This window comes from Tyto alba, unplaced genomic scaffold (assembly GCF_018691265.1).
Source record: "Tyto alba isolate M040663 unplaced genomic scaffold, T.alba_DEE_v4.0 Super-Scaffold_42, whole genome shotgun sequence".
Classification (NCBI taxonomy): domain Eukaryota; kingdom Metazoa; phylum Chordata; class Aves; order Strigiformes; family Tytonidae; genus Tyto; species Tyto alba.
In genome coordinates, this window is record NW_024881318.1 from 29439318 (window position 1) to 29465893 (window position 26576).

At 34.9% G+C, this 26576-nt stretch overlaps 1 protein-coding gene across 4 annotated transcripts in view; it reads left to right on the top strand.

The window, feature by feature from the left end:
* AP3B1 (adaptor related protein complex 3 subunit beta 1) overlaps positions 1–21895 on the top strand; it is a 160730-nt gene extending 138835 nt beyond the window's left edge. For 3 of the 4 annotated variants that reach the window (XM_042804698.1, XM_033009138.2, XM_042804699.1), the window contains 3 exons: positions 3056–3153; positions 8293–8431; positions 21142–21895. In XM_042804698.1, the coding sequence (XP_042660632.1) occupies positions 3056–3153; positions 8293–8431; positions 21142–21295 (391 nt within the window). In that variant the 3' untranslated portion in view covers positions 21296–21895. Of the gene's footprint in view, positions 1–3055; positions 3154–4221; positions 4259–8292; positions 8432–21141 lie in introns of those variants that run through there. The other variant, XM_042804700.1, reaches the window with a different exon arrangement.
* The last annotated feature ends 4681 nt before the right edge of the window (positions 21896–26576 follow it).

The following is a 26576-nucleotide window of genomic DNA, read 5'->3' on the forward strand; positions in this document are numbered from 1 at the left end:
AATACAAAACAGATTTTATGAACTGGTGGCAAGGTACTGTCCTCAGACATCCCTATTTGTTTGGTTCTTTTAGAGCTTCCTTCTGCGGACTTCTCGTAAAGCATACATGTTCCACTAAGGGTGCAATTTACCAATTGTACTTGCTAATACCAGAAAATACATTCTTTAATTTTTGAATCTAAAAAGAGTTATGTTTTGTTGGCTTGAGAAACTTCACTTTTTTTTTCTGATAAGCTTGTTCAGCTTGATCTTCCAGACAGGTTAGAGCAACACCACCTGAAAGATGTTTCAGTGCAGCTTGAACCAGTTGTCTGCCAGATTCTTAAATGTTACTGTTCAAGCTTCAAACCACTTCTGCAGTTTTTTGTTTAAAAATAATTTATACTAATTATAGTATTAAAAGTATAAATAAATAAGTTAAATACACTGAAAATTAGTTTACTGGGTATTGGGGGAAATTATGTAGTTGAACTGCAAGACTCAATTATATTATTAAACTTATCCATTATATATCTGATGAAATCTCCATCTTTGGAGATACTCACAGCTTAAAAGGACTGAGCAATGTCAACTAAGGTGGTACTGGGTGAAGCAGGAGGTAGGACCAGGTGATTTCCAGACATCTCTTCCAACCTGAATTATTCTGTGGTTCTATGGAACTATGAGATTACTTTGGATATTACTAGATCTCTACTATAAAGATGTAATAAAAGAGATGCATATTGATAAACAAAAGCTGTATATTTAGACTATAAAGTATGTGATAGAGAATGATAAGAGCAAAGATTATTTTCTCTGACTGAAAAATAAATTTACTGAAGTATGCTGAAATTAAAGTAATTCAAAGTAAACCAGATGCTGGCTAAAGTGAAATTAAGAACAAAGTGGGTTTAAAGAACAACTAGCAGTCAGAATTTCTGCTTTCAGACTATGAAGAGTTCATGGTTTATCAAAGAATATCTATTAGATTTTTAAGCACTATGGGAAAAGGAAGTGGAATGTTTGCTAACAGTAGAGGTATCGAGTGGTCCTCTCCAGCAGTTACAGCAATATAAAACCCAAGCCATACCCTTGCTTTTATTCCTTCTAACTGTGAAAAGATTGTTAAATGCATTTCAAAGCAATCTAATCATTGGTGTTAAAAGTCAAGTTTATATACAAATGGCATGTCCAGGAAATGTAGGACATGAATCATTGTACACGAAATTGTTTATCTGTTTTATGCTGAATTATGTAGTGCATATCTTGCTTAAATATGAAAGATAATGTTGGTTGAACTATCAGTTAAACAGTACCAATGAAGGTATTATTAGAAGTTTTAGTCATATAGTCCAAGTAGCATATATAAACAGCAAAATGCTATGAGACAGTTGATTAAAGACACTTCTTTGAGCTCCTTAGCTGATGGAGTTCTTGATCAGTTTTCAAAGGAAAAATTAAAGAAAAAAATATTACTTTTTTATTTTACAGTGCACTTGATCAGGCCTACCAGTCAAACAATCATTGCTCTTTTAATATGATTTTAGAGATGGACAGTATTTAAAGTAATATAGGAAAAAAAAAAAGTGAGAATTTATTAGCTAAGCAAATTTTTAAAAGCAACATTTCATAAATGATTCTTTGTAAAGGAAATACTAGCCAGGTTTGAAGAGATTGTTTCACTCTGTGTTTACTGAATAATCATTTTCAACAAAGTTAGCATCAATGCTGAATTTTATTTGAAAAGTCCATATTTGAGATTGCATGCATAAGCATAATTACAACAGATTAGATTTCAGAAAATAAGAATGTACTAGTTTCTATACATTTGCTTGTGAAATTGGGTAGATATGGTAAGTATTAAAATTTTAAGTAATAGGACCATAAAATGCTTTTAGGTGGCTTATCTTGCATCTTAGGAAGGAGACCCATATGTTTTTTGTATTATTGATCTAGTGCTGTGTTTTCCATCAGTCTATCTTATTTCAGAATTTTGAAGTTGCAGACTTAGAAAAAAATCAGTAACACGTTTGAGGTTAATTTAAATACCAAGGATATTAATTGATTAAATATATTTTCTGTTCTAATTACTGTGTCATTATATTTAAGTAGGATATCTGAGGCATATCAACAGTCAATACATATTGACTATTTGGTACATCAGGGAAAAAAAAAAAAGGAGTTCTTTCATAAAAATTTCTCATGCCTCAAAGCATTAACAGCAATTTTGGCTTGATATACTCATCCTGAATTGCTAGCCTAATCTCTTACAGTATAGTTAGTGAATCAAACATGAAAGAGTGAACGTAGTTTGAATTTCTGTAGAGTTGGAGAACTCCAACACAACATAGTTGAAAATTCAGAGAATTGAATGGATAGGGAGTGCAAGTTCACTGTATGATATTTATTTCATAAGGAGGAATCTATAGCATTTGATAGTAGTATGTTACTACTGACAGTAATTTTTTTAACTCTCTGCCATTACGAAAACTCCCTCAAATTATGCAGTTTTCCTGTGTGTTTTTACATCAGCCAGTATGCTGTGTGTTTTTGTTTAAATATACAAAATGCTGTGAAATTGAAGTGATCAAAGATATTTCTTTTTTACTCCCACATTTATTCTTTGGTTTGTTTGGGTTTTTTTCAGATAATAATATCCTTTTTTCTGAAATTACACCTTTCCTATGTTTAGCCTTATTTCTGGGACAGCTGTTGCTGATGACAGAATTTGTGAATAACAGTTCTTTTAAAGGAATTGTGAAATGCATAATAATTTGTCCTTTGCAAGCATTCAGTTTGAGTGTGATGCCTTATAGATTACAAATAAACAGTTTGAGTAAAAGTTACATTTTCAGAAATGCAAGAGCATGCATACTATATTAATACTATATTTGTCCTGGAGAAAACAGACCAGCTTCACTAATGTAAGAAAGCAGCCTTCTGGATTAACAAGGTAAAAATCATGCAGGTTGTTCTTACACTATTTATAGATTTCATAGTAAATTTGGAGCTGACAAGTATATATTAATCTGTGTTGAAGTACTTAGTTGATTCTCTGTAATTTCTCTTTTCCCAGCACAAAGGATGATCATTTCAATGTTAACATTCAGCCCCCTGTTGGAGAACTGCTTTTGCCTGTCACTATGTCAGAGAAAGACTTTAAGAAAGAGCAAGGTGAGAAATATTTCAGCAGCTTCAGTAAATGTATTTGAATGAAACAGGGTTGTGTGCCTTTCAATTTCCAAGTATATAGCAGGTGCTTCCAGTATAGCTGTTTGTGTTAGTCTCTGTTAGTATTCAGTCTGATACCAATGATTTAATTTTAAAATATCTCAGAAAGGGAGTGCAGTGGTATTTGACAGCTTTTCAGTGTGCCTTTAAATGTACAAAGCCCACCAGTTACCTTGAAACAGTCTTTTGGCTCAGAGAGTTTTGGCTTTCTGTCATGAATTGTGAATGTTTTTCTCACTAGCAGTAAAGCAGAAAGTTGGAATCTGTTTTTACTAGTCTTTGTTCCAAGGCTACCTTTAAATATTATTAGTATACCTGTTCCCAGCTACTTTGAAGATGATTTTAATCTTTTTGCTTTTACACACTTCATATAAAAAAATATTCTTGTTGAAATACTGTTTTAGAAAGGTGACGTGCTTTATATATTTCTGCATTCTTCTAATGTTGCGTCTTTAAAGAATGTAAGTTTCTGATGCTAGTCCAGACACAAACCTCCAGAAGAACTCTTAGTGACTTGAATATTTCATACAAAGTAATTAGATAAAATTGTACTTATATTTGACTATTTGTTAAATGGTATAGTCCATACTGCTACCCTTAATTTGGATATGATTCTTGAATATTTGAAAATATGAACATTTACATTTTGGATGTATTCAGGTGTAATAGTGTTTACTCATCTATCTCAATGTATGGGGATTTACATGTGTAAATCTCTTCACACTGAGATGAGAATATACCCATGGGATCCTGTCTCACTGCTGTGTAAGGCTCAGAAACTCAGTATATCCATCAAACAGTCAAGAACACCAATGAGTAATGCTATGTATTATTAATTATTGCTTTTGAGCAATTCTTGCTTTTGTATTTTTGAATGATTAAGAAAGTAGTTTAAATATTGCCTAGATCATTTCCAATTAAGCTTATGGCTGCAGTGAAAAGTTAGGATTGTGCTTTGTTTTCTTAACCAATTGATACTTACTTGCTGTTCTTACTCTTTGCTGGCTAAAGCCTGCCTCTCTGCTTTATACCTGCTCAGCAAACCAAGGTGAGTGATTGAACGAGGCTGTGGCACATTTATTTTAAACTGTTCCCTTCTAAAAATTGTAGCTGAGGTTGTAGTGAAAGGAACGCGGGTTACTGTGCTTCTTCCCCTCCCTGTTTTTCTATTTGCTTGCTATATGATATTTTTATAGAGTTTTTGTATGTTTTACTGTGACCAAGGGCTTTTTTTCCTCCTGACTGGCCATACAGAACCATGAGCACATAGAAGAAGTGTACTTGGAGAATAGCTGTGGTCCTCTGTGGAGTTGTTGCCAAAATTCCTTTTTCTTCTGCCATTTTACTTCTATGGTTGTTGATTATTTGTCTGAATAAATCTGGCAGCTGTTTGCTATGTTTAATAGAGCAGAAAGGCTACTCTGAATAAAGCTATTTGAAAATTTGTTTATATGAAGTATTTGTAAATCCATGAAGGTCTCTTGGCATTTCTGTATTGCTCTCTCTGTCTTCCTGAATTCATTCGTTGATGCAGGACTTGATGCTGGCAAATTTACCACAGGTTTAAAAACCTTTTCTATTGCATCTTTTTTCTTATAGATATCAGCTGTTTCAGAATATTCATGGTAATAGAGGTCTCAGTTCTAAATTTTACATAAGTACTTATTACAAAGATGTAGGAGCAAATAGCATTTGGGAAGAATTACTATGTGATCTTGCTAAATGAAAAATCCAAATTACAATAAGAAATTCAGGGCAATTTAAAACTTGGTGTATATTACTCTGTTTTGTGTTTAACTTCAATTTGTCTGTATTCTCCAAATTAATCTGATTTATATAACTTGGTTTTGACTTGCCATGCCTTTTTTTTTTGTTTGTTTGTTTGTTTAGGTTTTTTTTTAGACATAAGATGTTTCAAGTCTTGTACCTGGAAATGCCTTATTTTATTTGAAACCAAAACAAATAGGTGAGAAATAGTGAAGGAGTGAGGAGAATATTAGAAATGCAAGATTATATTGGAGGAGAATGAGAATATGTATGGGTTTTAAGGATTTTTACATCTAAATTGCATGTGTAACCTAATAAGAATGCTAAAGAGGAAATAGCAGGTATTATACTGCTATGTAGAAGACAATTCATTGCTACACATCTTTACTCAATTACAGTCTGCTGTTTTGCATTGTCTGTTACATTTGTATATGTCCATTTCTTTTCTGATGGCATAAGGAGAGGGGAACAGACAGGTTATTGAATATTCATGGCTGTGAAGGTTATCTACTGGTAGCGGCAGAACCTCGAAATCTGGATTTATCCACATGCTGGGCATGATACGCTTAGCCTTGCTACACCGTCTTTCCTTCCCTCCTGAGCTGGGGAATCCTTGGGTGAGATAATTCCCCAGAGCACCATCTAAGTTAGTGGTTGATGTTGTGATTGACAATTTGGAATCAGTGGATAAAAATGGTATTCCCAAATCACTCTTTACCTTTCTGGTTAAATATTTTTACTGATCTTCAGGCCTTAGGATTTTATACCCTGCTTTACATCACATCATCATAAAAAGTCCAGTTTCTGTAGCAGGAATTCTGCATGAGTGAGACAGGTACTGTTGAGAACTCTGTATCCAAATCTTTACTTTTCTGCTGTTTTTTAAAAATCAGTAGCAAAAGTCCCCTTGCCTTAGTTCAGAACAGGACTGGTCTGGTAGATAACATAACTTGTTACCGATGAATGTAATCTTTCCAATTTCATTTCCTTTTTTGATTAAAAATGTGTACCGTTATTTCATTGTATCAGTTAGTTAACCCAGATTAATTGCTGTACTGTGCTCTGACTCGAGTTTTCTTAGCATCTCATGTTTCAAGCAATATTAAAGGTGGTATGCGATTGCTATAGCTGGATATTAATCAGAATTTTTATGAAGGTGTTTTTAAAATAGCTGGTTAAAACTACTTTAAGCATACCGACTACTTTTCCCCCCTACCGACAAGTTTTAAAATAATTTTATCAGATTTTTTTTAAAAGTGTATACCTGATTCACACTTAGGAAAAAAAACAAAAGAAAACAAAAAAATGCAAACACCTTTGTTAAGTAAACAAATTGTTTACCTAATTTTATTAAGATTTATATATCCAGCTTGTCTTCCTAACAAGCAAGATGCTAATTCTTTAAATGGTTGGACATTTACTATTTTCTGGCCCTTGACTACCACGAGCAATCATATTTGATGCCCCTTAATTAGAGCACCCTTTTTTCTTTCCAGGTTCTTTTCCACCTCAGCAATCGAGACAATACATTTGCTTACCATGCTGCTCTCCTAAGTGTTCTTTTGCATGTAAATTAATCTTGATTCAGTTTACACTGTCATGCTGAGTGGTACAAATTGCCTATAACAATAAAACAGCATGAGTTAAAAATAAAGGGGGGTGAAAAGGCAGATTGAATGTGTGCCTTACTTGATAGGATGTTACTTTGCTTTATGCCAATACATTAGTCGACGATAATGAATCTTCTGTTCTGAAAAGCATGGTTTAGTTGATTTTTTTAATTTTACTTCAATGGAGCAGTACCTTGTCTTTTATAGAACAAGTTAGACAAACCATTAATGACAAGAGTGTTAAGGTTAAATATGAAGCAATGCATTCACTTCTCTGAGTGCTATCCATCTTTCCATTTACAGGAGCTTGACAAAAGTACTGGCTTTGTACAACATTTCCTTTAATTACATGCTGGGGGAAACAGGCTTTTAACATAAACATAGTTGCATTCATTTATTCAGCATTTGCTCTTCAATAGAGCTTAATGGAGAAGGTTTAAATCCTAAATGAGTACACACATCTCTCAGCAGTGTTATGTCAGTCCCTGTGCTCTGCTTAAAAGCAGTTTTAGTCTGCGTATGTACTTTTTAAGGCTTTTGCCTAATAGTGAAGTTAAACAATTTGAAACAGAATGTTCTATTCCCAAGATAAAGCTGATCTTTATAGAAGTTGTATGCTTATTTTTGTTCTCTTCAAGAGCAGATCATGTTCAAAAATACCCTGTTATTTACTTATGAGCTGTTCCATTTCTACTTTGATATTTCTTATTTGGCGACAGCAGCTAATGCACATTCTAGTGCATTAAAATGTTGGATTTATTTTTTAATTGCTCTATTAAGCATCTTAGTGCCATTTGCTCTGTGTTGTAACTGTATGTGCAACCCTAAAATATTAGCCTTTTGAGACTTTTGCATTGTTTTCATTGTTAATGTTATTGAGGATTTCGGATGCTTCATATTTCTGCCTAAAGTACTGTGCTCCATTGTTTGTGTTTTCAGCTTCTGAACATAGTGTAAAATACAAACACAATGTAAAGTTGTAGTTACTGTTGGGTTTTAATCAACACAAGCGTCAGGCAAATCGTTCTAAACAATGGATGTTGAGAGAAAAGTGGTGGGGGGAGGTTGTTAAAATGTCCTTGAACAACATTTTCTTCACTTTTTTATTGTCATACATTTGGATATAATCTTGACATTTCTGCTTCATTTTGTAGTAATATTCAAATTATTTTAATGAAATAATTTATCATGACATTTTAGAGAGATGGGTGCTAACTGAATTTCCCAGTTTCCAAGATGATGACTTTATCTTCAAGACTAAATTGAACCAGTGACTAATATCCGAATTTTTAGATTGTTTTTAGCAATTAGGTATGAAATTATAGTTAAATGCAGTGGTTTTATGATTGAAAGATTAGAAGGTGTCTTTGTATATGGTCTTACTTAAGCTGGACTTTCCCAAATCAATCTTACTTGGTATTTAATTTCTGTGTTTACATTCTTCTTTTAAATTATGCTTTTTGTGAAAAAGAACCATCTTGGTTCCACAGTTGTGTTAATATCAGACATGTCATTGTTCAGTTATTAGTAATCTAATAATAGGGCATTGCAAGTAATACATTAAACTAATGCAGTTATGTAATTTCTTATTGATTAAACTTTTAATATCAATGTGTATTTTTGTTTAGAAGTCTCTGTTTTTGGTTTTATGCTTAATAAGCAAGCAAAGCTTAAAGTATTCATAATGAAATATTTCATGTTTCAGGAATGCTGGCAGGAATGAATGAGACATCTGCTACAATAGCTGTTGCTCCGCAGAACTCTACTAGACTTGTCATAATTGAAAGGGTAGTGAAGGCAGCAAACCTAGGTGTAGTCCCTTCTGGTCAAGATAACATACACAGGTAAGATTACATGTCATTCATAGTAGAACCATGTTTTACTATGAATTTGTTAATTACAAATTCAACAATATTTGATAGTATTAGGGAAAATTTTACTTTCCACACCTTTAACAGATAAGGTACCCAATTATACTGTAACACAGAAACCTAAGCAGATATTAGCTTGAGACTAAGCTCTTTATTTGAATGTATACAGAACAATCACATATCTAGACTTCACTGTACAGAGTTAGTGGGAGTTGTCCTTTCCTGGTTTTGTTTTAAAGAGAAAAGGTGGACTTTTAAAGCATAGTACTTTGAAGAACATCTATATGTTTATTTGACTTTTGTTTCTGTTTCCAAAATTAAGTGGCCTTGTTCAGGTATATCATCTGTGGGAAGCAACTTGCTTTTCCCACATTAATTTTTGACCTATGATATCTAGCTAGTTAAACCTAGAACCTGATTTTCTTTTTTTTTTCAGTTGAAGATCTTTTCAAATGCAGATTGGACATTAAATTGAACATTTCCTTGTCCTTCCTATATATATGCAAGGAAAAATAGTCATTAGCCAAGAAAGTCATTGACCCTTTGTAAATTCCAGATGTTACCTGTAGATCAATCCATTTTATCCAAAAGCTGTGGTACAGAATGTCAGCAGAATTGACATGGTTGTTAGTTAATAACGGCTTTTAATGCAATTCACTCAAAATATTTAGTCCTGTGAACATATATGGCTTCTTGCTCGTGACAGAAACAAACAGTAAAATTGCCATGTGTGGAAAACTGAGTGGACACAAATGAGCAAAATGAACAAAAGAGCAAGACATAATTGGAAGATGTTAACCTGGTCTTGGAATAAGAAAATGCATACATCTCACCTAGCATGTGCTAGAACTGTCCCAGAGTGTGAATTATCTGTTTAGCTCCGTGAATTTTGCTTTTTCAATAGGAGCAAAGTATCTTCTTTTAAAACAAAGAACAGTGTTTTTCTTTGAAATTTTGCTGACCGAGATGGCTGTTTGGAATGGTGAGAAAACTGTAGCCTACACAGGACTAATAATCTGATATTTCTCTTTGTTGGATTTGGCCTTTTTTGCATCGCTGGGCATTTGTATTGCATTGCATTAACATTAACCCAGCTGGATTTTCCTATGTATTTGATACGGTCAATGATAAAATTCTGTTTCACCATAAAAACACGGTACAGCTAGTGCGATTGCACTGAAATGATTGTCACTATTGGCACCTGCTCCTCCATGAAAGAGTCCTCATTTGTTGCATCCCTGAGGGATCTATACAGCCTGTGTCCAGAGACTAGGTGAGAATGTCAGTCAAGAGAGACAAGTATCTGCAGCATACAGGTGTTCTCCATCTTTACCCTATCCATCACATGAGACTTACCGCATAGGGATGGATTGTTTTGTGACTGTATCTCGAAACGGCTTCCTAAAATAATAGCTTAGTTCCTAGCTCAGCCACAGGTTTCCTGATTGTAGGTAAGTTTCAAATTTGATCTTGCTTTCTCTTGCTCTTTTTGTTTTGGTTTTTGTTTTTTTTTTTTTTTTAAAGGAGGTTTTCCACAAAACGGTCTATGATCAACAGTAAATAAATTGAAGATGTACTTCCTGTTGGGTACACACTGTTCAGAGACAGTGGTTGAAGGCATGCTCTGGTCAGGCTGAAGTATTCAGAGTGCTTTACAGCATCCTTAAATCTTCTTTTTTATTTTTGGTTCAAAATAGAATGCATTCAGTCTGCTACAGTAGTTACAGAATTGTTCACATTTATAACATCCATCAGGCAAAAAAAATTTGTTTATAACAACTTAAATGGCCTACCAGGAATGCCCAGCAATGATAAGCTTTTAGAAAATAGCCCTTCATTTGCTTCACTGTAAGTAATTGGAGTTCACAGATCCTATGTAGTCATAATTACATCTAGTTTTTACTGAGAACAGAAATGGGAACATTAACTAATTGATACTGTGATGAACCTGTTCATCTTTTAAACAGCACTACATTATCATTAAAGTAAATTCTAGATTTAGATGAATGAATATTTGAGATAGAGATTAGATAATGAATACTTTCAAAACTCTGAATCAAATGCCTGTATTTTTTTTTTTTTAAAAAGTACACATATATTTGAATTGAATCAACTCTGCCATGAGAGTAAGCAAAAATGGAGTCTCTTCTTGAAAATCTCATGGATGCAAGTGTGCCATGTTTTATTTATGTGACACATACAGCAAGCACTTCAGGATGATAAAATAAATGGTCACCTTTAACCTTGACAAAGCAGTTACGGATTCAATAAAAACATGTTAAAAGTGATTTTTTTTCTTTTTCTATGGTATTGTAGTTTGTCTTGTTTGTTTTATTGCAAGTGGTAGTTGGGGAAAAAAATTATATACAAGAATTTGTTTCAGCTTGTCATGCTATTCTGTGAGGACTACTTTAGTTCACTTCTTGGAAGTGCTTAGTACGTACCCTTTTACACAGGAAGAGATGTAATATTTTTAAACTGACGTTCTGCACTGTGCAGCATGAATTATATTAACCTCTTAGTTGGTCATCCGCAACTTGAGTATTACTACTTAATGATGGCTAATGCCAAGAAATTTATATTGCCTGGTAGTGCAATATACTCATTCAAAATGAAATTGCATTGTTTAATACAAGTGTATCTAGTGGACATGAACAGGTGCGTATTTTTTGATTTTGTTCAGTCTAACCATATTTGCAGTCATGACAAAGATGTTGTCATGCTGATGGGACCCAATTACTGCTCATTAAATTGGTAACCCCATTTAGGATTATATTTTTCCACCAAGTAAAAGCATTTAGAGCAAATATAATGAAAATTTGAAAATAAATACTTGAAACAAATATCAACAGAATAGCATACAGTCACCAATGAAAAATGAAATACATGTAAACCTGTCAGATACATCAGCTATAATCAGTCCATATTACAGTATAGCAAGACTTTCTTACATGAATTTTTTTCTCTTTACCATGTGGCTGCTGAATTTTTGTATTTACTTGAAATGTAATAATTTAACTGTTAACTGAGTGTAGAACAAAATGGCAGATAATACAGTTGATTCTAATTTAGACTCTCTCTTTTCTGACCTAATTTACTTGAAGTGATAGCTTCAAAAATTTTGAACACAATAACCAATATATATATCAGAATACAAAAGTGAAGATTTAATGAGTTTATACAAGCTATTAGATTACTGGGCCTTGTAAGACTGCATATGGTGCATTCTCATGTTTTTAATAGGATTTAACTGGTTTTTGTGTTGATCCCTCGTGCTTTTCTTATCAAGGGGAAACATGTCAATTTTAAAGGCTTCTACTGAAAGCAAAAATGTGAAATGCATGTCAAAAGATAATTTTTTTGAGCAGGAAATATAATGTCTCCTTAAATATGAAAACTTCAGGAAAAAAAAGGTGTATTATTTTTCCTAAAATGTTACTTCACAAGAGTCATTAAGGTAGTTATTGCAATATACATAGCTCTTTCAATGTTCTGAGAACTGTTGTTAAAAGTATTTTAAGAAATAAAGGCTTGGAAGTGGGTTGAGGAGCACGTAGATGTTGACATAGTGATTTCAAAAAGAATCAGCTAAGACACCAAGCTTCTGTCTTGTGATTCAGACCATATCTGTGGGCATCATTTGAATATCTAAAGACAAAGATATTTAAAGAAAAGTATTTGTTCCTGCAAGGAATTAAATCAGTCTGAATAACCACATTTAGTTAGCAAGTACATTTCAGTTGAAGTATGTCTGCTGTTTGTTGTCAGTGGGAAAGTCTACCAGGAATTTTTCCATCTTCAAGATAAGAGGATACATAATTGAGGACATTTCATTCCCTCAAAGTTAGTTCTTCTATGGACCATCACTTCTGCTCCCTGTATCTACTTGGGCAATAACATTCATTGCTTTATGTATCAAAAATAAATTCTAGGCTGTTCTGTTTCAAAATGTGATGAGATGAAGACACTGTGCAACTCAAGGTTTTCAGTAATTTTCTTTTAAACCAGCACAAGCCTTATTTATCCAGAAATGCCCTTCATGCTAGTGTTACTTTCAAGATGCTTATTCCTCTCAGATGAATATTCTAAAAGTTCCTCATGTCTCTTCCTCCGTTATTCATTTTCAGCTCCATAACCTGCTACCAGGATAGGTAATCTTCATTTTCCTCACTTTGAATATAGCAAAAGACAACAGATGGTGATAGAATGAAAAGACTAGTTGCAGACTTCTAATCTTAGAAAGACTTGAATGCTCATATGATTCTCTTGGAAGTGTCAAAATACTGTTTTATATTACATAAGGCCCTCTGCATGAAGGAGAGGCGTTTCTGGGTAAATGGGCTTAGAAATAAAATAATGGAAGTACACACAGAGAGCATTTCTTTCTGCTACCTAGAAAATATGGTGCAAAAGCTTTTAATATGTTGGCAGTAGCATACAGCAGAAAAGTCTGTTCAGAGCTGGGATCACAAACTGGATTTGCTTCTTCACTCTTTCACTTTGTATTATGATTGTGTGATTCCACTGATGTCAGAATATGAAGTGTAATGGGATGGAGAATCAGGCCATCTTGAACTGCCTACCTCTCTGCCCTCCACTTCCTGAAGCATTTCTTAAACAGCATGCATTGTACTCGAGTAGATTATTCCCATCAATGATGGTGGCTCTACAAAATGATGCAAACTATAGCACCTTTTCCACACTTCTCATTCTTGAAGACTTTACTTGCATGTTGGCCAATCAGTCAGGGAGATAAAAGTCTGAACCCATCAGGATGGATACAAAGAATTCATTTTAGTAAACCTCAGCTTGTTTAATAATTCATTGAACTAGTCTGTTGCTTGAGTTGTATTTTGGAAGGAATCCACAATGAGTAACAGGAAGTAGTTGGGTTAGAAAGTGAGCATGGTGTCATCTACGTACCTCTATTCTGCAGTTCATCAGGATGGCCTTAACCATTGACCAGCACTCGGGGACACATGACAGCATTAATTTCAGTCCTCTGATTTGAGATGGTCAAGTCTGGAATTTCACCAACCCAATATAGAACAATCTGAGGTTTTGGAGGAAATCAAACCTCATCTTCTTTTAACACTCAAGCCTTAATCTGCTTCAGAACAGGTATTTCACATTTTGAAGTAATGAGTTTAATATACTTCTCCATTATAATGATGAAAGTGGTCATTCTAATAGCCATCTCTTCTTTCTAGATATTACCAGAACTTGCAGAGGGAAGATTCTCATCTCAGTGTATCATAGTAGACACCTCAATTAGCAAAAAAACAATCTAGCTTTTAAACAAGAAGCACAAAACAACACTTCTGCTCATTGATGGGGCAGGTCTAACTAGCTCAAACACAGCATTGCATGCAGTGACTATGCTGCTTCTGGGACCTGTATTTTTAAGGACACTTGACTGCACCATTTAGGTACGTCAGGTTGTTCAGAGCTTGCTGTGTGTAGTACATCATTGTTTAGTGTACCCATGACCTGTGTGATTTTGTGTATAGGCAAATATTGAGCAAGATGTAAAACGTCTTCCACCTGTCTTTTTGAGGCTTGAGTTATTATCCTATAGCAAAATAAAAAAAAACTGTGTAAATCATGTAATATTACAGTAAGCACACTACAATGGATGAGCGTTGAAATCCTGAAGAACATGAAAGCAGCTGGACCTGATATAGAAACTTGCATAAAATGCTTAAAAAAACAGAAATCCAAGGATCAACACTTGTTTTTCACTAGCCTTTATTCCCCACCCCATGCATCAGCCTGACAGTCTGGTTGTATTCACCCCTTTTTATCATTTTGCAACCTGTCATGTCCCATTTATAGTATATTGGCAGACTGATTCTCAAAGGAAAGAGGGTTTTGTTTACAGACAATTTTGATTATCAGAGGATGGCACGTTTAGTAATCCTCCCCACATCTTTTTAATCCAGCAGCACTTAATGTGGGAAGAAAAGGTATGCAATTGTGCATGTATGTAGGTAGGTTTGTATTGAACAAAACCCCATTTAAAGGGGTCCACCTGGAAAATTTCTCTGTGTGTGTCATCTTCCAATTTGTACTAAATTTGGAAGAATTCTCAGACAAAAAGTTGGTGATCAGGCCCCATCAGTTTACCGTAACTAACAACTGCATCTGTTTCCATAATGTCAGAAAGGAAGGGCTATCACCCATCTATTCAGGATAAACACAGTGTAGAAATTTCTGAGAAATAGAAACTGTTTATAGATATTCCTTTTGAATCCGACCATATGTTCTCACTAACTGACAAACAGGTCTTGTAAATCCAGGAAGACTTTTTTAAAGACCTTTTCTGCTCTGTTTGCACACAGAAATCTTTCCTAAGATTTTTTACTAAGCAATTGTCCTGTCGGAGAGCTCAAATGAAGTGAAATCTACCTCTGGCAGTAGCTCCTTTGACGCAGTTATGTGGACTGTTCTGCTTCTGTGGTTTCTTAGCTGTGGGGCTCAATCATCTTTTTCTACTCTACTAGAGAGCTACAATGGGTAGCTGAGTAAATAAACTTGTAATAGACATGCAGCCTTGATTTTGCTTCGTAATTTCTCAAGTACGAATTAATTAGAGAGATAAATACCCTAAGCAAAACAGTTTCTCTGGTAGCCTTTACCTGTAGGAGACAGAATTTTAAATGGAATAGTTTATCCTTTAAATGGAATAGAATAGTCCACAGTATTTCAGTCTTCATTGTATCCAGAAGTTGTAAACTCTTAATGTTTTCTTAATTTATGATAAAAGTAATTCCATCTTAAAAGAAAAAGCCAGCTTGGCTCACCATTTATATTTCTTTTCTCAGCCAGGACTGAAAGTCTTTCTGGTTAGTCACTATTCTTAGGTAAATATTTTTTATTCCTAGAATAAATGAAAACTGAAATGTTAAAATATTAAAGTACTCATTCAGTAGTTTCTACTACATATTCCTTAATTTCTTAATCAAATCCTAATGTTCCAAAACCTTTACATTTTTGCCGTGCTAACAATAGGGCCCTCTGTGTATTCATACATTTTTCACATATTATTAGCATATGAATATTTTTATTAAATGGTACAAAACCTTGATCAGGAGAATGCCTTTCTACAACATCATTTTAAGGTCCTTAATGTTTTAAATATATTATTGTATTTAAGAAGCCTGCATGTGGATTGCAAAATTTAAAAATAACTTGAAGAAATTAAATTTGAGCTCAACATTAAAAGAATATGAATGAGTCACTTTAGATATGAGGTTAATCAAAATAGATTGTTCTAGCCTAGCTTATTTGCTGTCCACTAGAGGACAGCACTGCTTTTGTATCTGAATGCTGTAAAGTGAAAAATATGTGCAGCATTTTCTTTGAAAAGCAAACAGGAACCTTCTAAGCCAGTTGTTTAAATAGAAAACATTTGACACTTAAAAAACTAACTGAACAAAAGAGTATCTCTGAGCAAGTTTAATGTTTTAGAATATTTCTGTAAGGTAACCTACTTTCTTGGAATTAAATAATTTTTCTGCAAATTAAAATTTATAGCCTATTTTAAAAATGGACTGTATGTAATTCTTAAATACTTACCATATTAAATACCTGATTCTTCAAGAAAAACAAAAAGAATACACTAGGTAAGAAAACAAAATAGATTGAGTATTACAATTTTCTGGATGTGAGGACCAAATATTTTAATTCAAGCTTTTAGCTTATTGAAGTTTTGGGGAGGGGATATAAATGCCTACATATTAAAAATGCTGAAATATTTGAACTAAAGGTAAATTTGGAGGATGATTAAAAGTTCATGCAGCACCTTTTTGAATGTGTGGAATAATGCTATGTATTGAACTAAGTTCAGGAGACTCACTTGCGTTCCTGCATTTTTGTTAGAGGTACAGTACAACTGCTTACTGACAACTGAGGACAAAAATCTGTTTTGACAATAGAACTGAAAATGGTAAAAATATAGTATAGTTTTCATTGCAATTTGTTTTACAATTTTATTATTTTATTAAACCCAAAAATACTTAATATTGAAAATAACTACATTATGGTAATGAATTAGGTATTTTTAAATATTTATTCTAAGATAGTGTAAAAATAGCACGAAGTGTTCCAGAAAAAAGAAAACATCAAATTATCATAATAAGATATTTAAGGTAAACTTTAATCAAATTTTATGATTAATAACCAATGTTAAACAAGTTTTTTTTTTCTGAGAGGTTAAAATCACCAGGTTAAGAAAAAAATCCTTATTTTTGTGAGTATATTTCTGCTTGTAAGCTTACTCTATTCCCAGGTCAGAACTAATACACAGTAATGCTATTCCAAATACTTCTTTTCTCCTGTTCTAAGGCTTACTCATAGAATGAATACAAATAATTAGTAATTTAGCCAACTTTTAGGTTAAATGTTAATTATGAAAGCAAACCTGAACATAGATAGAATTTATCAGTGAGGTGAAGACTCAGTTCTTAAAGTATAAATATTTTTGTTGTCCAACTGATACACCAGAAGGTACTTTATAGTTATTCATTCTTATATTTACAAATTGAAGACTAATTCACTGCAGTATTTTTTTCCCCTTTGAATATATTCATTGCATAACTTGATTACACATTTGTCAACTTTGGACTAATTATTTTTCTACAGCTAGGGCAGGGCATTGCAACTTCTGATCGTCCTTCTTTCTAATAGGATTCTGTCTGCTTCAGAAGGCAGTAATTGAAGGCTTCGTATACGAGATTTAAAGAAAGTGTGGAGGAAAAAAAAGTTTTAGCCTCCATGGGCCATTGTCACTGTTTCTGGTAAGCAGTGGAACAGAAAAAGAAGAAAATTTAGCTTGAACAGAAAAATCTAAGAGGAGGAAGAGTGCCCGACGGGAGAGAATATATGTTTTAGTGCTGTTGAATTATGCGTAACAAACCCTTCTCTGCTGTAAACAAATGTCCCGAGAGTGAGTGTTCAGGTATAAATTTACTTTCTCCAATGTTGAATTTTAAAGAGCAGATTTTGAGTGAGTTACTCTCTTTTTGTCTATTCACTGGCATGGAATTTTCATAACATTTCCCCATAAAAATGCCTCTCCTGTATATTGTAGCTATCTTCTGTCTACAAATAAAGGGAAAATAACTGCTAGTCTGTAGTTAGGCTAGTCATCATTATAAAGCCAGTGTTTGGCAAATGCTGTCACATTGTAGTATCTGATACTCCGTGTTTTCCCTTTATATCAACTATAAATCAAATATTTCTGTGTGATAATCGTTAACAAATCTGATTTTCATGGAAGGTGACCAAGAACATGTACTTGATTTTTAACTCTTGAATGACTGAATGGCTTTCTAAAAATATACAGTACTTTACTGATGTTGATTTAGGATTTGATTCTTAATATGTATTTCCTGACCTACTGACAGGTACTGTATTTATGTAAAGATAACCCATTAGCTCCTCTTGTTTTGCATGTCACATAGACTCAGAATGTTTAACATTCTTTCTAAAGAAAAACAGTATTTCTAAAAACTCATAATATGCAAATATATCTCACGTTGTTTCTAATCCCTCTTGATTTTTCTAAATGAGAAAATTATTAAGAGCTGCAAATCTTCCTGAATATTTTTAATGATGTGAAATCAGGTTTAGAATTAATACTATCACAGAAAGAAAATTAGAAAATAACATCTTGAAACTATTAGTAAATACTTTGTTCTGTTTTCTGAACAGTATTCTCATTTACTTTCTTTTTTTTTTTCATATTCATTGATGCATCCTTTGTTGAGACAGAACCATCCTCATAATATAATGCTTATGTTAAGAGTTGTCCATAGGAAAATTCTTTTCTTTGTACCTACAAACAACCAATTTACAAGCTAGATTTTACTGTACTACAGTGCAATTTCCAAGGCTTATTTCAGCCTATGAATTCTGATTGGTTTTATTATATTTTTTTCAATTTTCTTTTTATTCAAATTCTAACCTTTAAGACAGTATCAACTTTCAGAAAAAGTAAAAAATAATTACTGACCTTGTGGGAAAAATAAAAATTTCTTGCAAAGAATAAATACCTACTGTATAGAGTGGTTAATTTTTGCTGCTGAAAGATTTTTTAATGGCTAAGTATTTAATTGAGCACTAGACACATTTTGGAAAATCCACATGGGCTTATGGTGAGAGTAAGCATATAAATGCAATAACATGTACTTAGTCAAAAAAAACATATATTAACCAAATCCTTCACTGATGGTATATTTAAAATATCCAAATAATTAGCAAATCTGTTTTGCTACTAGAGTCTTCTAACCAAAAGTCAACTGCTTCATACTTTCATAAATGTATTCAGTTTCACAGATCATATAAGCGTATTTATGTTATAACTCTCTTTAGAAATGGAATTACCTTCTCTATTTTAAGGAACAGATTTTAATTTCTGAAGTTCAAAAGCAGTGGTAAACCCATTGTGTGGTTGTTGTTCTTCTATACACCCTTCTTTAGTGGTGAAATAAGTCATCCTGCTCTGTTCCAATTCTTTTATCGCTTTGCGATTCCAGATCGGTGACCATTGGTACAAACCAGTTAGCCACTGCTAGTTATGCATACTAACAGTTTGCATAAAATTATCCAAGTATCAGACCCTATGCAAACCACACACAAACTCACATTTTATTGATTTTACATGTTTTGTTCAGAGGTATGGAAAAGTACTATTGATCCCCTATGTGATTTTCCAAATCCACATGTAAAAGTATCAGCACAAAACTCAGCTCCTATTCTTTGAGCCACCGTGGCTTTTGGAGAATGCTAACTTTGTATCACTTTCAGCTTTTAATAAAAAAGGGTAAAATCAAGCCTTGGGGCTATGAAACACAGCAGGAGTGCCAACTACCAACCTATTTATGTGCATACTCAGACATAATCTGCTTCTGTGTTGTCCCAAGACACAACTGTTAAGTAAATAAAGTGACTAATAAGACTATTGTTTCTATAATTATCCCCCTGTCAAAATCAACAAGAGAAATAGTGATCTTCTACATTGCAGTGCAAATAGATGAAATAATTGATGTAACTAGCTAAGTAGATAATTTTTATAGTAGTAACGTTGTTTTAGAACCACCTATTAAAGGGAGAGGTCTTTGAATGAACCTATAATCTGGACAAAAGAAATAGATTGACCTGTGATGGGTGACATTAGAGAAGTGCCCCATGTTTCCTTAATTAGTATAATGTGTTATGAGATTTTGATATGCTTAGTTTAAAAAGAAAAAAGACAGAAATTACTTCTCGTTTAAAGAGAACCTGCTTCCTGCTTAAGTGGCTAATATTTTAATTAAGTCTGGAGTGAAGTTTTTTGAGTATCTCCTGATAAACTCCCTCCTTTATGTTGATGGTAATTAAACAGATCCCCAAGGGCTTGGACAGGCGCTTTGCAAGGCCCATGCTAATTGTTAGACATGAGACACTGACCAGTTGGTTTGCTCTTGAATAGTCCACATCGTGCTGTCAGCCCAGCAGTTTGATTTTTCTGTATTGTGAGCTGTTGTCAGGGCTAACTGGGTCCTATTGTGGCTGAAGATGTTGCGCAAATTGAGGCAGATGGCTCTGATTCAGACACGTGTCATTCAGAAAGAGGAGAGGAGATTGGCCCTGCAAAGTGGGGTCAGACTGGGTCACAGACCTGCTTTACACTTGTTAGTGTTTTCAAAAGCCCGTGTGCAGCAACTCTGTTGTTGTCAAGTAACCAAGAGGGAGGGGTGTAGAGGGGGGAGGGGAAAAAAAAAGCATGGTGTGCTTCTTGTGGAAGATGGAAGGCGAGGCTGCTGCCATCCTCTTCTGTTGCCATCCTCTTCCTTCCCGTCTCTTGGGCCTGGCTGTGCATGCAGAATGAATTAACAGGATTGACAGAAGTTCATTGTGCCTAAAATGGCTTTTCAGTCAATTGTGGTGCTTAAAAGGCTAGTTTTGCTTTTAATTCCGTGTAATTAGTGGGTTCTTCATGTCATGGAATTTACTAATGGTGAATTAGTCCTAACTTTTGTTTTTCTGACTGGTTGGGGTTGGTTTTTTTTTTTGCTTTGTAGGTTTTTTTTAGTACTTAGAATATTTAGCAATATTTGCCACAATTTTATGAGTAAATACTCTGGAGATAAATTCACAGATTGAAGTAGTTGGTGACATGTTTCTAACATTATTTCAAATGTTTATAACCTTGGCTATTTTTAGTTTTAAGTAATTGCTGTGATGGCAGGAGGATGCACTTTTCTGAAAGTACAGCAATTTAACTTTTTAGAAGTGTTCTCTACATTTAGCATAGTTGCATTTTCTTTGGGGTGCCAAATAATGATAGTTATCCATGGAAAAGGACATGCAGCTGAATTCAAGTTGCTGGTGTGCATGACTGAATTTACATAAAAGTTTTATTTATGTAGAGTTTTGTTTGTACTATTAAATACACAATTTTGCATGATACTTTTTTGTCCTTCTTAAATGCAAAAATGTTTACACAATGCTGAACAAATTCTTTCTGAAGAATTTATGGAGGTTTTTATGGTTTATCACCTGAAATGCATTAATGAAATTGGAAGCATTTGATTATATTTGAGCTCATTTAACTTTTGCAGAAAGAAATATTGGCAGTCTTTGACCTTAAGTTCCTCAGTGATTTTTATTTTATTTTTTATTTTTCCTTCCTCCTCCAGGTTTGCAGCTAAGACTGTGCACAGTGGGTCACTGATGCTAGTCACAGTGGAGCTGAAGGAGAGCTCTACAGCACAGCTCGTCATAAACACTGAGAAAACCGTGATTGGTTCTGTTCTGCTGCGGGAGCTGAAGCCTGTCCTGTCCCAGGGGTAACCTGCTTACATCTGGACTTCAGAATCTGGCACACAACGAAAGTGCCTGGCATCCACTACTGCTGCCTTTCATTTATAATAATAGGCCTTCCATCTGGCAGTGGGGAAAGAATACACTCTTGACATTCTTGTCTTCTGCTTTAGAATGCTAGTGTGTATCTATCATGTATGCAAGTCCTTTCCTTTTTTTCTGCTTGCTAACCAAAGAACATATATTTTACTGTCAGTTATCTGCGCTTATAGATATATTTTCCATTTGTTCTACCCTAGTCCTTCCCTTTCGCTCCCTTCCCCCACTACCTTTCTTCCCCACCAGTTTTCCCCACTGTAGTAGACAAATACTAGATAATAAAGTTCAAGAGAAATCACACTGCTTGAAAACTGAGTTAAAATGGCAGCTAGGTTCCAGCAACATATACAGCTATGTGGTTCAGAGAGTTTTAGTTGCCTAAGTGTAAAAATACAATAGGTACAGCAAAATTATGTTTGCTTTCTGAAAATGCTTGTAAACCTGAACTCACTTACTAAGAACATTGTTCTCACCTGCTGCCATTTTCTCGAATATTTCTGTTAAAATGCCAATAAAGTAGTATTATGAGCAGAGGCTCTCTCTTTTTTGCTTTGGTAGAGAACTGGTAACATTGATCACAAGTGTTGTATATAACTGGTTAATTAAAGTAAATAATAACAAGGTTGGACATTACATATGCATCAGCAAACTGGTCTTGTGAAAGTGTTTGTGTTCCTGTTATAATTTTCTACTACACAGCTGCATTTTTATTAATAAACAAAGCCAGTAACTGCCCATTTTCAAATTGGCCCATTCATAAAATACTGATTGAATTATTAAAAATTAGTGTTATATGAAATACTGATTATTAGACTAGTGTGGCAAATACTGTCATCTAGCTTAATAAATTATTCAGATCTTTGCTTCACATTTCTCTTGTAAACTGAGATTAAAACATCACCCACCTGTACATAAACCAGGGCTTGGGGCAAAAAGAAAATCATAGCCATATCTACTGAACTAGGGCTGAGAAGACCAACAGCTATGCAGCATTTGTTGCACCCAGTTTTCTGCCTGTAACCTGGTTGTCACTGATGGACCTTCCCTTCACGTTCTGGTTACATGGTAGGACTGAAAATTCCGACCTTTGTCATTTCATGTTAGTTCACTTCCAGCATGACTTTTCCTAGTAACTCATGGCTCTGCTACAGATGTTTTCATGACACAGAGGAGATATTTGGATAACTGTACCCTTGCTCTGTCACCAGGACCCTTGCACGGTCCTTTGATGCTGATTAAGTGGTGCTGTTTTGGTTTGGGTTTCTGGATGATAGGAAATATTGCTTCATCAGAAATGTTGCATTACTCCACATTGGAAAATACTTCTAAAGTTTTCTGCTAAAATTTGGTAGAACTAAAAGATAGCTCCAATGTGTAGCAGAGAGAGTTTATTGGCAAATTCTAAAGGGGATAAGTTTTTTAGATATTTAAATTGCAATTCTGTGAGAAATGTAGTTCTAGGTTTTCCTAGCACCCAAAATATACTGGTATTTCTCAGACAACGAAACAAGAATCTTACATCCTCAACAGAAATGTACATGTTCTTAATCAACATTTACATTATTTTCTGAAGTCCTAATCCTGCAATAAGTTTTTTTCTTGGATTACAGTTTTCAAGTGTGATTTAAAAGTTACTCAAGCAGATGAAAAATTATTCACTAAATAAAATACCACCATCTCAGGGGAAATGCTGACTGGTCTAGATGGTATTTGGTATTAAGACTCAGTAAGAAAGTGGTGAGGGAAAGGTGTAGAACCACGCTTCCTGAGAAACCTTCAGCCATGTTTGTAAAGGAGAAAACAAACAAGAATAGTTTCTTGTACTACAGTATAAATCAAAGGAAAACATAGTAATGCTATCTAAGTAACACACATTGCTGAGTAATTTCTCCCTCCCTGGAGTACTCTATACACTTTATTAGTGAAACCCAGAAACATGTATAGTAAGGATATTTTGGGAGTTTATGGTATTAACTTACATTTTTCAACACTTTGTGACTTGGTCCAGTGCTTCAGTAACTCTTGATACAGATGTCTGGACTGATGGTGTGGTTTAAAAATTTATTCTGCCTTCCCCCAAAAAGTAATTTGGAGAGAAACTTTCTTTAAAGACAGATATTTAAATAGTAAAATATCTCTGCATGCAATAAAGCTCAGTAAGCACATGTACAACGTCTTACATTAATAGTAGAAGTTGCCTTCAGTCATCATTCATCCAGTTAGCAGCAACTAATAATAGTTTCTTGGTTTTGCTATATAACATTTTTATTCATCACCTTCTATACTTTTAACTATGTATAGAGGCACATTAAAGGTTATTAGGGTATGAAGTAGATGACTAGTCAAAATTGCAATCTAGAATTCACTTCAGAGTGATTTGCTTGCACCAGGTAGCAGCAGCTCCTACCTGTATGGGTAGGCTTTTCAGCAGAAGCTGCTCGTTGAGAACCACCTGGCTTTGGTGAGAATCTTGACCTGGGCAGCCTCAGATTATACCTGCATGTGTTACTCAGGAGTAAGAAAGGCTAAAGCACAGTATTGCAGGACTGCTGAGGTGGGTTTTGCTAAGATGTTAGGGAATTATATCAAAATCTAGTTCAGGGAGCAGGAGGTGAGGGTTAATTATTTAAATTAGGAAGGGTTCAAGTGCAATGGAACCTGCAGAAACATAGGAAAACCAGTAACAACGACAAACAAATATATTATCATAAATAGAAAATTTGGGTATCATTTTATTAACTGTTTAATTCACTCATGTCCAAGGTAAGTAAAACTCAAAGAGACTTCAAGATTATTGTGGTCTAGTCCAAGCTTTAAAACTGATGCTGGTAATTATGAATTTTCAAATTCAGTTATTCCAGAATAACTGAAGCCATTTGGAAAGAAGAGAGTATGGTGAAGAGTTGTTATGTTACTGTGGATGGCAGTATATAAGCATAGGGTTGATACATGACAGTCAACGTAATTTTTTTTATTTTCCTTTCACCTTTTATGTTGTATAAAAGGATAATATTTTTTCCTGCATACTCAGCTTTAATTCTAGTAACTAATTTCTAAAGAAAAATAGCAGAAATGGAAATGGGTCTAGAACTAGGAACAAATTAATGGAAGGTATAAATAGAATACCGTGTGAAAGGACAGTGGAAATAATGAAAGTGTTTTTAGAGCAGGGACATGATAGATTATATGAAATAATGAATGACATAGAAAAGATAAATTGAGCTTCCCTGATGATCTTTTCTACTAACTTAGGAACAAGGTGGCATTTTGTAACATTTGTAAAGCAATATATGTAAATTGGAGGAAGGAATTAACTTTTTTTCCCCTGTTTTTAAACACAACATGTACTTAAGCTCTGGTCATCTGCTGTCACAAGATAATACCATGTTTACTAAAAGTGGAGCAAAACTGGAAATGTACATTAGCAAAGGAATATACAGATATATACTAGATAGAATGCAAAAACATCCATTGGCAAAGGAATATACAGATATATACTGGATAGAATACAAAAACCCATAAGGGCTCTAAATCCTCTTAATCTGAGATTTTGGATAATTACAGATACTTGGTGATATGATGAAATCCTTTCGCACACTGTTTTGCAAGGGTCCATTACCATAATTAGTAATAATTCTTTTTTTTTAAATATTCAATTACTGATCTGTCTAGTTTTGCATACAATATCTTTCATGCTTGAGTTAATTTTAACTTAGCACTGAAATGCCCTAACAAGAATTCTGGTAAGTAATATACAGGTAAATTGAAACCTTCCAGGCCCTCATCTGACTCCGAGTATGTGCCTGAAACAAGCATATGAGGATCAGACAGTGTTCCTTTCATTTTCTGCAAATTTGTGTTCCTCCCATTCCCCATATTTTTGTTTATTTTATCATAAAGTGCATGTTTTTATAACACTTATGTGTTATATTAAATGTTTTGTGGTGCAGACACCAGGCTTTGCTGTGTTCACATAGTGTGGTTTCATTGCTGATAGGAGCCTTTGTGCACAACCCTGATAAAAGCAATGCTTCTGCTCAGGTTATTTTCCTGTTACCCATTATACTCGTTGTGCTTTGTGTAGCACAATTCAGTGAACCTGTTTCGAAGAGAAAGAGATGGCAAACACCACTGCATTTCTAGTCCCACATCTAACTGATTTTGCTTCAGAAGGTACAAGGTGAACTACTCTTCACTGGCTGGTAACTCTAAGCCCATGCTGTGTCCATACTGCCCCAGATCCTAATCCACTTAAATCCCTGTATACACCGGTGCATATACACATATATTTACAAAGACCATTATTCTAAACTCCTTTTTCCTGTTGTGCATGTGTAAGAGAGAGGGCAAAAATTAGTTTTGCTGGCTTCTACCACTGCTCTTCCCGTCCTCTCCAGGTCCCAGCCTGCTCTCACCCAGCTCCTGGTGACTTGCCTCCTCTGCCCACCTTCCCCATCATGGCTTTCAGAGGAGAGGGAAGAGGACAACAACTCTGCTCTTAGCACCGTCTAATAGTGCCTATGTGTTTTGAGTCACCATCCATATCTACATGCCCTGCTCTGGTTTAACCCAGACCTGTTTTTTCTCCTTGATGAGAAGGATTTAGACCAGGCCCGGTAAAAGCAGCTAGGAAGTCACCCTGTTCCATCAAGAAAGAGCAACAGCTGTTGGAGCACTTGGGTCCTTCTCACCCTCCCACCCTGTAAAAATGCCAGTGGGCTCTGGACAGGTGGTGGACAGGTGGTAAAAGGCCTCCTCTTGTACCAGCCATGACTGGCAGCCATTCAGCTGCTGGCCATGGCAGGTGGGTGAGTGACATGTCCGGTAAATGTGAGGGAGCACCCTGGTGCTTCCAGGCACTGCAGAGCTTCAGCCTTGCCTTGGACTGTGGGACACTCACCACCTGGAGCTCACGGCAGCATCCCAAGCCTGGAAGCTGGAGCAGAGCAGGCAAGGGAGACGCCGAGAGGGCAGGAGCCCTTGGAGGAGGCAGCATTGGCTCTTCTCCTGCAGCACATCACATCTGACCAACACAGCGGCCCCTCGTCACCTCCAGGCACCACCAGGATCCACGGGCCATCCATGTTCACAGGACTTTGAGGCCTAGGGAGGCTGGCAGGTAGCGGTAGCCACAGGTGTCCCTTGAATTGCGTCCTGGTAGCTTCACAGGGCAGGCGGAGCAGCCTCTGCTCACCCTGCAGCCGCCCTCCGT